Source organism: Nerophis ophidion, linkage group LG06, assembly GCF_033978795.1.
Source record: "Nerophis ophidion isolate RoL-2023_Sa linkage group LG06, RoL_Noph_v1.0, whole genome shotgun sequence".
Classification (NCBI taxonomy): Eukaryota; Metazoa; Chordata; class Actinopteri; order Syngnathiformes; family Syngnathidae; genus Nerophis; species Nerophis ophidion.
In genome coordinates this window covers 228269-242500 of record NC_084616.1, presented here as the reverse complement: position 1 = coordinate 242500, position 14232 = coordinate 228269, and the positions used below count along the sequence as shown (strand labels likewise).

At 38.2% G+C, this 14232-nt stretch overlaps 1 protein-coding gene across 3 annotated transcripts in view; it reads left to right on the top strand.

The window, feature by feature from the left end:
• Positions 1-14232, top strand: part of LOC133554017 (S-adenosylhomocysteine hydrolase-like protein 1) — a 31034-nt gene that overhangs the window by 11298 nt on the left and 5504 nt on the right. For 2 of the 3 annotated variants that reach the window (XM_061902342.1, XM_061902343.1), the window contains exons 2-8: positions 5652-5766; positions 6054-6197; positions 8923-9023; positions 9118-9220; positions 13379-13473; positions 13569-13675; positions 14042-14158. In XM_061902342.1, the coding sequence (XP_061758326.1) occupies positions 5652-5766; positions 6054-6197; positions 8923-9023; positions 9118-9220; positions 13379-13473; positions 13569-13675; positions 14042-14158 (782 nt within the window). Of the gene's footprint in view, positions 1-1970; positions 2113-5651; positions 5767-6053; positions 6198-8922; positions 9024-9117; positions 9221-13378; positions 13474-13568; positions 13676-14041; positions 14159-14232 lie in introns of those variants that run through there. The other variant, XM_061902344.1, reaches the window with a different exon arrangement.

The window sequence follows — 14232 nt, the reverse complement described above, 5'->3', positions numbered from 1 at the left end:
ATATATATATATATATATATATATATATATATATATATATATATATATATATATATATATATATATAAAGCATTTGTATTTATGTTTCAAATATGCAAGCAATAATTTTCTGTGATTATGTGATTATAATTTGATTTTAAAAATGTATATTTTGACAGGACACATTTTTTGCACATATTCAATAATGTTAAGAATTGGAAGCATGAAGTCAACTTCAGAAAGCCTCTTCCCAGTATTTGCCTACGTCATCAGTATCAGAAAGTGATGACAAATCAACAAAAAGTAAGGTAAAAACACATGAAAGCAAGAGAGAAACATTAAAAAACACCAAGGACATAAAAGACATTAAATGACCACAGAGCTGATGCAACCAGTTGGCACTTCAGCGGCACCATTTCTACATAGAGCTACCAAAGCAAAATGCATCAAAAAATAAAAAAAATTGCAATTAATATGACATTGCACGCATACAATTGCACCATTCAAAGACAAACAACCAAATAAAAAAAAAACATAAAAACACCCACATTGACTACAGTGACGTATGGGGTGCTCCACACAACATCGTTTGCTGGTGTGGGGGCAGCTTGACAACAAAGCAACCAAGAGAGCCGACTATATCCTAGCCTGCGCACTGTTATATATAGGTTAGCTTCTTTTTATACTTGTGTGTAAGTGTGATATTAAGTTACCTAAAACATCGCCTGTGTAGTAAGTAGCCTATGGGTTTTATTATGGTGACAATTTCAACACATTAGTTATTTTTTATTTGTTATTATTAGTTTCACATTTGAGTTTGACCTGAGATGTTCCACTGTCTTGGTATTTTGTTAAGCCACTTGAAAATACTATTATTTTTTTACCATATAGCAAGTTTAAATATACGGTAGGTATGTCCTCATGTATTGTAAATGAAATCCAAATATGCTAATATTTACGCTGGTGCCTGACACAATGTTTGTACTTAGGTCAACATTTTTGACTTCAAAGCCTCCTATTAGACATATTGTGGAACTACAGTGAGAATAAATGTCTGTCTGATTATATTAGTCACACAATGCTCAGATCTAAACGTGTTTAGGGTTGCGGGGTCACTTAACCACTGCCCCCTGTCACAATACAGTATAGAACCGACTGAGAGTTGTCTTCTGGCCCTCAGGTACCAGCTGCTGATGTAACAAGATACTATAGTACAGGAAAGTGGGTCACAATAAGTCACGTCGGCAGCCTCCAAACAAGTAAAGTACTGTGTGGGACCTACAGTATATTTGACTGAAAGTCACTATAAGATGAGAAATGTAACACATTTTTGTTGACTACTGTCATCCTATTTTTCCTGTGTAACTGTTATTTAAAGTGTTCACTACTGCTACCTTTTACTATTTGAGATGACTTCATATATACAGTGTAAGGTCAGTTGTGCAGGAGGGATTGTTTTTTCACAACAGTATGCTATCCACTATGCATGTGTTCATCTAAACAGGCCCTTGGCAGACTGCAGGAAGTCCAGTTATTTAAAGAAGCAGACGGTTAATTTAGGACCGTCTTTTGACTCTGAGGGCGCTGTAGAGCACTAGCGACGTCTGAGTAAGAAAGGAATATCGCCGGATTGACCAATTACAGAGTCGCACCTCAGCTTAAGTCTGTGACCTGGCCTGGTTATTTTAGAGAGAAAGGTTATTTTAACTGTGAGATGGAACTGGATGTTTATTGATTCAGCCTAAGGCTAATGGAAACTGCTGTCTGTCAATTCCCTTTTATTGACATGTCTGTGATAAATGGATTTTTGGTAGACCCATTTTTCATTTCAATTTAAATAATATCCTTCCAAAAACACAGACTTTAGCAACTGGTTGCCAAGGGCAGGCACTGAGAGTGAAAGGAAGAGAGGTCACACTGAATCAACCTGTCCTCGCTTTCTCTCTCGCTCTCTCCCTCCAGGTTGGCCATTAGAAATCAGGATAATAGGTGGGAACCTCCCCCTGGCTCCTGCCTGGGAGTGTTCTGGGGTAATAGCATCCGGGACACCTAGTACCATCAAACAGAGGACACACACACAGGCACAGAGAACAGGCAGTGATGGCACACATACATGTGCACGGGAGAGAAAGGGTGAGTCACCACTAATACATCACTACTCAGACACATTTATTCTTAAAAAGCACAGAAATGATGAAGGATTTGTTAATTAAAAAAAATTATTATTTTTCTTCCTGATCAAGGTTATCCATATTGCATGGGTCACCCTGAGGGAGTTTTGAAAGAAAATGCATACTGGAGTACCACTGAGTAATCCATCATAAATCAGAAAAAAAGACAAGGAGAAAGTAGAGTAATGTACAAAATCCTGGGCTGAATCCCCTGGAGTCCAAAGTGATGTGAAGCTTACATAGCTCAGTGTGGTTTAAGAAAACAGGAGACATGCTGAGTTCTCTTCTGCTCTTTCTTACAACATTCTTGTCTTGCTTATGAGTGCCGGAAACAAGATTGTGCTTTTAGTAGGTTACAAGTGTGTTTTCTTTTGCAACCAGTTTTATTATCATACAAACGTACCCATACAGTGCAGATAGTTATGTATTTTCCACATAGTTATTTTTAATGCTACATTTTATGTCATGATTTGTTTTAGGTGCAGGTCAGTACACCTCATTGATGTCCACCAGGCATTTATTTATATGCTCCCGGATTTATCGTCTGTGTGATGTGTGTTGTGTCAACTCTTCTGGGAGCCATGTTAGTTTTGAGTCCAAACACATTCTATGGACAGATAAAATAGGAGATGAAGGAAATTTGACAGCATTCCACAGTGAATGAAAACGTCCCTGAGGTCTAGTGGATCTATCTGCAACGGAACACACTTATGGTCACATGTTTTATGAGTCAAATAAATTAGAAACTGTCATTTGATGTATTTTTTTCATACTAAATATGTACAAAACCTGCCTAACTATATTATTAAAAGCTTGCACTGCTTGTATCCATAACATCAATTTGAAGTCTTGACTTTAAAGGCTCTTGTTTTTAAAAACGGTATGGACCGAATAATCAATTCACCAATTACCTAATAGATTGTTAAGAAGGTTGTTTAAATTGTTTATTAAGCTCATCTTAAAACAATTAAGGCAATATGGATAACACTACAGTTCTCCATTTTTATGAGATGCTGTTTGTTGTAGGTGATGTTGGTCTCTAAAGAATTGGGCTCCATCCATGCAAAACTGCACTATGTCACAACTCCCAGGCTGTATTATTATGCTCAATAAAACACGGGCATCGAAATAGGAGTTCAGCACATTTAGACAAAAAGGTTCTCCAAGTCCATCAAAATTATTTTTGGGAAAAAATAAGAACTAGTTGATAAATTTATTGGTATTCACTCGGTGATCAATCAAGGAAATGTAAGTAAAACCTCATCTAGACTGTAGTACTTTAACTTGTGAGCTTAATTGGTTCTATGACAGAACTCTTAACTAAAAACACTCATATCAGTGTTGCCAATTGAAATGAATCAAAGGTGCTTGGTCACCCCAAAACAACACAATTTTAACATGTAACATGTCTTTTAAAAAAAAAAAAAAAAACTTTGAGTTAAGAAATAATAAATAAAAACAATACAATAGAACAGTGGTTCTCAGGCCTTATTCAACAAGTACCACCAGAGAAAACACTCCAAGTACCACCATGATTACCAAATTTAAAATACAGTAGCGTAGTAAGCCTAAGTATTCAATAAAAACGAGACAGAGGTTATCTACACTCTTAAGTTGTAGATAACTTAATAGGAATTCATTGGGATTTTGAAAAATGTATATTTTCTACATAAACATATTTTTTTCCTCCTGTTTAACGCGAACCTAAAGTATCCCACCTAGATCAGCTAATTCAGTGTAGTCGTAGGTGTTGAAAGTAAAAAAAAAAACAAGTACTCAGAGCATTTGACTTTTTTGGTGGACTATAGCTGGAAAATGAGGACAAATTCTGATTTTCTTTTCAGCTCCAAGTCCTCATAGTCTAAAGTGTAATAAAAAGAGGAACCTCTCTCATTGCATGGTGACCCCAGATCACTTACTGAAGTTGTCTTTCATATTGATCGTGGTGGGCTGGCTCTTTCATATTTACATTGACCAAATAGAGCACAGTCTACCAAGTCAAATGTATTTTGTGTTGAATAGGGGTGAAACGGTACGTGTATTTGTATTGAACCGTTTCGGTACGGGGGTTTCGGTTTGGTGCGGAGGTGTACCGAACGAGTTTCTACACGGACATATTAAGTAGCGTAAACAATACTCAAAATGCCGGACATTTGAGGCATTTAGGAAACTCTGCCCTGACAGCCCCGCAAAAGAGGACATGTCCGGTGAAAAGAGGACGTATGGTCAGTCTATCCTAGCCCGATCGGTGCTAGCCCCGGATGTGTCCTCTTTGGCTAGCATGCTAGCAGCGAACGGGCTAGGATAGATTGACCATACGTCTTCTTTTCACCGGACATGTCTTCTTTTGCGGGGCTGTCAGGGCAGAGTTTCTTAAATGCCTCAAATGTCCGGCATTTTGAGTTATGGTTGCGTGTATTAACAATGTACGTTGTAGCTGAGATAGGCGCCAGCGCCCCCCGCGACCCCAAAACGGAATAAGCGGTAGAACATGGATGGATGGATGGACGTTCAGGGTTAAGAAGGGGTTAAAAACAAAATAAATTGTGCGCGCAGCATTCATGCGGGAGGGTGCAGAGAACGAGAGAGTTATGATAAACGCGCATGCGTCGCCAGGCTCTGCCTTTTACCCATAGATTTATCAGATTTTATTTTTTATTATCTATAGCAGGGGTGTCAAAAGTGTGCCCCGCAGGCTATTTGCGGCCCACAGCTAATGTTTTAAATACTATTAAAAATACTATTAAAATAAACAAAAATATGCCCACATATGCGGTCCTCTCCAAGGTTTCTCATAGTCATCATTGTCACCGACGTCCCACTGGGTGTGAGTTTTCTTTACCCTTATGTGGGCCCTACCGAGGATTTCGTAGTGGTTTGTGTTGTGTTTTGTGCAGCCCTTTGAGACACTAGTGATTTAGGGCTATATAAATAATCATTGATTGATTGATTGATTGAAGGTTAAATGTAATTTAGAAAAAGTTGCGATGTTGACTAATAAAACAAAGCTGTTTTTTTTTCATTCAAACTGTCATTGCTCAAAACATAATATTAAATCAAAATCAATGTTTTATGAATTATTGACCTATCCAAGGTTCCGATTACTTCACATCAGTGTTGGCCCTGCGATGAGGTGGCGACTTGTCCAGGGTGTACCCTGCCTTCCGCCCGATTGTAGCTGAGATAGGCGCCAGCGCCCCCCGTGACCCCGAAAGGGAATAAGCGGTAGAAAATGGATGGATGGATGGAAATATTCCACTAAGAAAAATATTTTTGGTGGAAGATTTTGCATAATTGGTAAATAAATAACCCCCCCCAAAAATGTTGTTGTTGTTTTCTTACTGTACCAAAAATGAACCGAACCGTGACCTCTAAACCGAGGTACATACCGAGCAGAAATTTTTGTGTACCGTTACACCCCTAGTGTTGAACATACTTGGCCAATAGAGCTAATTCTGATTCTGATTAACAAGCATTTGTGTATAATATGGTTCTTTCTAGATCCAGTTTGCTAACACGGAGGATAAACAAGAATTCAGCAAATACCCAACCAAGGCAGGTCGCCGTTCCTTGTCTCGCTCCATTTCGCAGTCTTCCACAGACAGCTACAGCTCAGGTACAATGCATCTTCAGAATGATCAATGGCTCTGCATGCTAATAAGCCTCATTGTACAGTTTTAAACAGTAGCTAAATATGCAATTGGGAGTCTGAAGGTATACAATTAGGAAGATAGCAGTGTTTCTTCACTGGAGCTCGGTTGAAATGTGTGTATTGTGTGTATCGTGTTTGTAATCCCATGCTGTATACATGCTTTACATTTCACACATTGTACTAATTGAGTCATACACACTTTTTAATCCATCCATCCTCAATGATGACTAATTGTGTTTGCCATTTCCCAGCTGCGTCCTACACAGACAGCTCTGATGATGAAACCTCACCTAGAGACAAAGCGCAGGTCAACACACAGGGCAGCAATGACTTCTGTGTTAAGAACATCAAACAAGCTGAATTTGGGCGACGTGAAATTGAAATTGCTGAGCAAGGTACATCACACTGGTAACATTTAGAATATTTCTAAGATTATTTTTTTTTCTTTTGTTTCCAGGATTTGTAAAACACAGCTTTGACTTTGGTTCGATGTGTTTGAAATTTAATTCCCTCTCTGTGACTGTATGAATGTGAATGGTTGTTTGTTTACAATTTACAAACCCCGTTTCTGTATGAGTTGGGAAATTGTGTTGGATATAAACGGAATACAATGATTTGCAAATCCTTTTCAACCCATATTCAATTGAATGCACTACAAGGACAAGATATTTAATGTTCAAACTCATAAACTTTATTTTTTTTTGTTGCAAATAATAATTAACTTAGAATTTCATGGCTGCAACACGTGCCAAAGTAGTTGGTAAAGGGCATTTTCACTTCTGTGTTACATCACCTTTTCTTTTAACAACACTCAATAAACATTTGGGAACTGAGGAAACTAATTGTTGAAGCTTTGAAAGTGTAATTCTTTGTCATTCTTTTTTTTTGTAGAGCTTCAGTCGTTCAACAGTACGGGGTCTCCGCTGTCGTATTGTACGCTTCATAATGCGCCACACATTTTTTGATAGGAGACAGGTCCGGACTGCAGGCGGGCCAGGAAAGTACCCGCACTCTTTTTTTACGAAGCCACACTGTTGTAACACGTGCTGAATTTGGCTTGGCATTGTCTTGCTGAAATAAGCAGGGGCGTCAATGAAAAATACGGTGCTTAGATGGCAACATATGTTGTTCCAAAACCTGTATGTACCTTTCAGCATTAATGATGCCTTCACAGATGTGTAAGTTACCCATGCCTTGGGCACTAATGCACCCCCATACCATCACAGATGCTGGCTATTGAACTTTGCGTCGATAACAGTCTGGATGGTTCGCTTCCCCTTTGGTCCGGAGGTGACGATGTCGAATATTTCCAAAAACAAATTTGAAATGCGGACTCGTCAGAACACTTTTCCACTTTGCATCAGTCCATCTTAGATGATCTCAGGCCCAGAGAAGCCGGCGACGTTTCTGGATGTTGTTGATAAATGGCTTTCGCTTTGCATAGTGCAGCTTTAACTTGCACTTACAGATGTAGTGACAAACTGTATTTAATGACAGTGGTTTTCCGAAGTGTTCCTGAGCCCATGGGGTGATATCCTTTACACACTGATGTTGGTTTTTGATACAGTGCCGTCTGAGGGATCGAAGGTCACGGTCATTCAATGTTGGTTTCCGGCCATGTCGCTTACGTGGAGTGATTTTTCCAGATTCTCTGAACCTTTTGATGATATTATGGACCGTAGATGTTGAAATCCTTAAATTTCTTGCAATTGCACTTTGAGAAACGTTGTTCTTAAACTGTTCGACTATTTGCTCACTCAGTTGTGGACAAAGGGGTGTACCTCGTCCCATCCTTTCTTGTGAAAGACTGAGCAGTTTTTGGGAAGCTGTTTTTATACCCAATCATGGCACCCACCAGATCCCAATTAGCCTGCACACCTGTGGGATGTTCCAAATAAGTGTTTGATGAGCATTCCTCAACTTTATCAGTATTTATTGCCACCTTTCCCAACTTCTTTGTCACGTGTTGCTGGCATCTAATTCTAAAGTTAATGATTATTTACACAAAAAAAAAAAAAAAGTTTATCAGTTTGAACATCAAATATGTTGTCTTTGTAGCATATTCAACTGAATATGGGCTAAAAATTATTTGCAAATCATTGTATTCCGTTTATATTTACATCTAACACAATTTCCCAACTCATATGGAAACAGGGTTTGTACATGGATGGATAGATCTTGATTTTATTGTCTTGCTGCTATATGAATATATTAGTTGAATTAATAGGTTTGCTGTCATTATGTTGATCTTATTAATACATACTTTATTTCCTAATATCACATGGATAGGTACATCTTTTTGATCATTTACAGGAAATGACTTTGTTAAGGCAGCCCCATTGACATATTATATAGTACATTTCAGTACACAGAAATCCATAAAAGCTAATGTCTGTCTAAGATTTTCAAAGTCGGATTTTTTTTTTTAATGTTTTATTGTATTTTCTATTTCTGCTATTTTGATTTTGGATGCCTAATTTTCTTGCAAGGAGGGTTCATCTAGAAATGTGAGCTTATGTGTATGCATACACTTTCTATTACATGTATATTTAGCTGCAAAATCTCCTGTGTTCATCCCCACATATGCAATGTGTATGCAAGGTCAGAAGCTGCAATGATAATAAAGATACAATGAATTTGATTCACATTTTTTCATTTAGCAGGATTTTAAATAACATGGACAATCTCATTCATGTCATTTTAAAGGATTATTTATTGTGCTTATTTAGGATCTTATTGCAGTTTGTGACCAGGATGGAACTTTGTCTGCCTTGTAACTGTTCCTAAATCATTGCCATCCACACAGTGCGTTTGAAAGTTACAAATGTTTAGACCTTGGCGGCAGTCTGCACTCTCTTAAGTGCTCTTGTTTTAGTTTCTTCCCTCAGAGCCTTTGTGGCTCTTTCTGTTGCCTGTGTAAGTAATAACGAGGTTTGAGTGCTTCCACAAACCCAAACCTGGTCAGCAATGCTGTTGACTTTGCTGGTCCACTACTTCTGTCGTCACACCCTTTGAACAAGGTTCTGTTAGGCTACTACAAAACGTTTCATTTGTTCACTCAGTCGGCTGTCCTCTGTGCCCAACCGCCACTTACATGCACTCACTGTGTTTGCTCCCCAGACATGTCAGCGCTTATTTCCTTGAGGAAGAGAGCCCAGGGGGAGAAGCCTCTGGCGGGGGCGAAGGTTGTAGGCTGTACTCATATCACAGCTCAGACGGCAGTATGTCCACACATCCTGTTCACTGCACTCACTTTCTCATGTTACCATCTTTGTCTTGTACGATTTATCAACACACATTTTTGCGGCCTTTCAGGTATTGATTGAGACACTGGTAGCTCTGGGGGCCCAGTGCCGCTGGACAGCCTGCAACATCTACTCCACCCAGAATGAAGTGGCTGCTGCTCTCGCTGAGACAGGTAAGTCCGATTTGAAGTTCTAGGGCCCGAACCCGTTTTCATCAAAGCCCACATCGCAGTTATGGCTGTCTTCAGAGGGCCACTTATAACAATGAATGTGTTAATATACATTTTTAATCACCTCATATTAATACACAGTTGCCTATGTGTTTGATTATTTGATTTTTGTACACACAAATTGACCGATAACTTGCTTTGAAATCCTAAGTCAAGGTGACATGTCAATATTGAAGTATTTATTTGTAATTGACAAACATTGTAATACAGTGTAAAATAATTAGCGGTGCTCAAAACAATCAATTCACATCCTTTATCCAAGATGCGTAAATGTGGGCCTTCCAAATAAAATCTGGCCTTTGTTGTATTCGCGTCAATTTAAGCACTTTTGTTCTCATGCGCCTTTGAGGCTGGAATAATTCTAGCATCATTAGAAGGTTTAATTGAGACACCTGGAAACATCAATTGAGACGGAATAAAATAACCATAATTCTACTCTGAATTAACTACCAAAAATCAAAATGCACATCGTTGTCTTCTGGTTGAGACCATAGTTGAAGGCGACCTCTCTTTTATCGGCGGTTTTCAAACATCTTGGTACTAACGGATGTTCAATGCAATGATATCATCTGGACAGTAATCATTGAACTATTTAATATTTATATATATATATATATATATGTATATATATAGATATATATAGATATTAGGAGTGTGGGAAAAAATCTATTCGAATACGTATCGAATCGTTTACGTTGTGCGATTCAGAATCGATTCTCATTTTTTAAAAAATCGATTTTTTTTTTAATCAATCCAACAAACCACTACACAGCAATACCATAACAATGCAATCCAATTCCAAAACCAAACCTGACCCAGCAACACTCAGAACTGCAATAAACAGAGCAATTGAGAGGAGACAAACACGACACAGAACAAACCAAAAGTAATGAAACAAAAATGAATATTATCAATAACAGTATCAATATTAATTATAATTTCAGCATAGCAGTGATTAAAAATCCCTCACTGACATTATTATTAGACATTTATAAAAATAATAAAAAAGAACAATAGTGTCACAGTGGCTTACACTTGCATCGCATCTCATAAGCTTGACAACACACTGTGTCCAATGTTTTCACAAAGATAAAATAAGTCATATTTTTTGTTTGTTTAATAGTTAAAACAAATTTACATTATTGCAATCAGTTGATAAAACATTGTCCTTTACAATTATAAAAGCTTTTTTTTCAAAAAAAATCTACTACTCTGCTAGCATGTCAGCAGACTGGGGTAGATCCTGCTGAAATCCTATGTATTAAATGAATACAGAATCGTTTTGAATCGGAAAAATATCGTTTTTGAATCGAAAATCGAATCAAATTAAAAAAAAATTGATATATTATCGAATCGTGACCCCAAAAATCGATATTGAATTGAATCGTGGGACACCTAAAGATTCACAGCCCTAATATATATATATATCTATATATATATATATAATATATATATATATACTGTAATGTAGCATCTGTTGATTGATTCCATTTATTTTTTGGACAATTAATATTAAAATGGCACTCTCTCATACACAAGCAGACACGCACCCAAGCGAACACACACAAATATCTGTCAATTCCCTCTTACGCGCCTCAGCTTCACAAACATTCGTACTAAACATAACTCTTAACATCACAAATAACATTAGGGCGGTTATAATAACTGATATAAAGTTTCACCCTACTCTGATTACTATTCACATTCGTGTCTGGAAAAAAATATCATATTTTCAATGCATTTCAATGACATTCAGAAGTTTTAGTAAAACTCCATGATCCATTGTTCTCACAAAACCAAGAAAAAAAATTGTCACGGAAAAGTCTGCTTCATTAGACTTAGACTTAGACTTAGACAAACTTTAATGATCCACAAGGGAAATTGTTCAACACAGTAGCTTAGTTACAATGATGGAAAGTGTAAGGATGGAAAGGACAATGCAGGTATAAATAGACAAGGTATAGCAATGTAAAATATAACATATCTGCGTGTATATACAATATATACTTAATATGTGTACAGTATATTATATATACAGATATAATATGTCTATAACATATATACAATATATCCTAAATGCTATGTACACTATCACAGTATATTTGTCAGCCCCAGCATAAAAAAGAGAGTAAGTCCAGCAGAAAATAGAATATAAACATTAACAACAAAGAGAAGTAGCTGACATAGAAGGTGTCAGGTAATAGGCGGATATTATCTGTTGCTGTATGGGGAGTGATTATACAGCTGGGTGGAGTGTGGAATGAAGGAGTTCTTGAATCGCACAGTGCGGGAAGGAAGCTGAAGGAGCCTGTTGGAGTATGAACTACGCTGTCCCTCAATTGTCTGGTGGAGTGGCTGGGCAGGATTGTCCATGATGGCCAGCAGTTTCTTCAGTGTCCTCTTGTCCCTCACTGATACAAACGCCTCCAACTGCGAGCCAATAGTTTGGCCGGCTTTCCGGATCAGTTTATCAATCCGGTTTGAGTCCCTTTTGCTGGTGCTGCTCCCCCAACAAACCACAGCAAAGTGAAGGGCACTGGCCACAACAGACTGATAGAACATCTCCAACAGCTTGTTGCACACATTAAAGGACCTAAGCTTCCTCAGGAATAAGAGTCTGCTCATTCCCTTCTTGTAAACAGCATTGCAGTTGTCCTTCCAGTCCAGTCTGCTGTTCAAATGAACTCTGAATTAGTAATGAATAACAATAATAATAATGGATTACATTTATATAGCGCTTTTCAAGACACTCAAAGCGCTTCACATAGAAGTGAGAAGTTACAATTTTCCCTCCAATTTTTCATGTGTGTGCGCAAACGCCAAAACTCCTTGAGCATTCAATGGCGCACATGTGAGCGACGGCAGACGTGTACACTGTTATGCGCTTATCTTTTTATTCGATTTTGTGTGCGGCCTAGATTTGCCGTGCGCAGAGGACGCGCGAGCAGTGTGCAATTGCACAGGCGCGTACATTGGAGGGAACGTTGGTGAGAACCAATCATTCATTCACACCTGGTGGAGATAAGCTACTTTCGTAGCCACAGCTGCCCTGGGGTAGACAGATGGAAGTGTGGCTGCCAGTTAACGCCAACGGCACCTCTGACCACCACCTGTCATTCATCATTCATTCACCAGTGTGAGCGGCACTGGGGGCAAGGGTGAAGTGTCCTGCCCAAGGACACAACGGCAGCGATTTGGATGGTAAGAAGCGGGGAGTGAACATGCAACCCTCAGGTTTCTGGCATGGCCACTCTACCCACTACCCCACTAATCAAGTGCATCGTGGTAATAATGTGCGCTACAAAAAATAAGTCAGAAAGACAAACGTGCTAATAAATTATCTTTCTTTGGAAAGAAAAGCAGATTTTTTTTCATCATTGCACACAAAGTTTGTCACTGAACAGAATGTTTTTGATTGGAAAAATGTTTACTACATAATAGGGCTGCGAATCCTTGGGTGTCCCATGTTTCGATTCAATATCGATTATTGGGGTCGCGATTCGATCATATATCAATCTTTTCGATTCAACGCAATTCTCGATTCAAAAACGATATTTTTCCGATTCAAAAGGATTTTCTATTCATTCAATACATAGGATTTTAGCATAATCTACCCCAGTCTGCTGACATGCAAGCAGAGTAGTAGATATTTTTAAAAAAGCTTTTATAATTATAAAGAACAATGTTTTATCAACTGATTGCAATAATGTAAATTTATTTTAACTATTAAACGAACCAAAAATATGACTTATTTTATCTTTGTGAAAATGTTGGACACAGTGTGTTGTCAAGTTTATGAGATGCGATGGTATTGCTGTGTATTGGTTTGTTGGATTGATTTAAAAAAAAAAAAAAAAAAAAGAAATGTTTTTAATTGTTTTTTAAAAAAAAAATGAGAATCGATTCTGAATCGCACAATGTGAGAATCGCAATTCGTATTCGGAAATATTTTTTCGCACACCCCTACTACATAATGTGAAACAATCCTAAATTGAATATTGTTTTTTTTCCCATCATTTGGCATGATGTTCACACAGCCAGCTGCTTCTCTTTTTATCTTGGCTTCTTTGCTTTCAACAGTGTGTGTTTTATCACCTGCAGGAGTGCCTGTGTTTGCTTGGAAGGGTGAATCAGAGGATGACTTCTGGTGGTGCATCGATCGCTGTGTCAGCACTGAGTCCTGGCAGGCCAATATGGTATCACCTGTGTCCAACCCCTCTGTCTTTTATATGTTTATCAATGAGTGGCTTCAACTATAATGTGATTATTATTTCTGATCGGTCTTCCTTAGATTTTGGATGATGGCGGGGACTTGACACACTGGGTTTACAAGAAGTACCCCAGTGTGTTCAAGAAAGTGCGGGGCATTGTTGAGGAGAGTGTCACAGGAGTTCATAGGTAAGGTGTTTTTGGGGGTAGACATTTAGTTTTAAAATGTAGTGGGTCAAATTTTTGTCTCATAAGTGCACAATTATGTCAGAAAATCCAAAAGATGTGTAACATTTTGAAGTGTTTTTTTTTTTTTTAAATGACAGAATATTTGAAATAGTTGAGACCAAACTGGAAATCTGGACTTTTTTCATATTTTGAAAAGCAGTAGCTTGGTATCTGTCGTAAGAAACTATATCAAAAGCAACCATATGGGTTATAGTAGTATATGTAAACTATGACCCTTTGGACCTAAAAGGCCACTCACCTGCTGGGTGCAGTCACTGAGTGCTTTTTAGGTTGAACATCTGGTCACGTTCCAAACTGTCTTTACAGACTGTACCAGCTGTCTAAGGCCGGCAAGCTGTGCGTCCCTGCGATGAACGTGAACGACTCAGTCACCAAGCAGAAATTTGACAACCTGTACTGCTGCCGTGAATCCATCCTGGACGGGTGAGCGGGACCTTTCACATACGTTGACACTATAAATGTTTGGAAACAGTATTGAGGCGCACAGTGCTTTTATC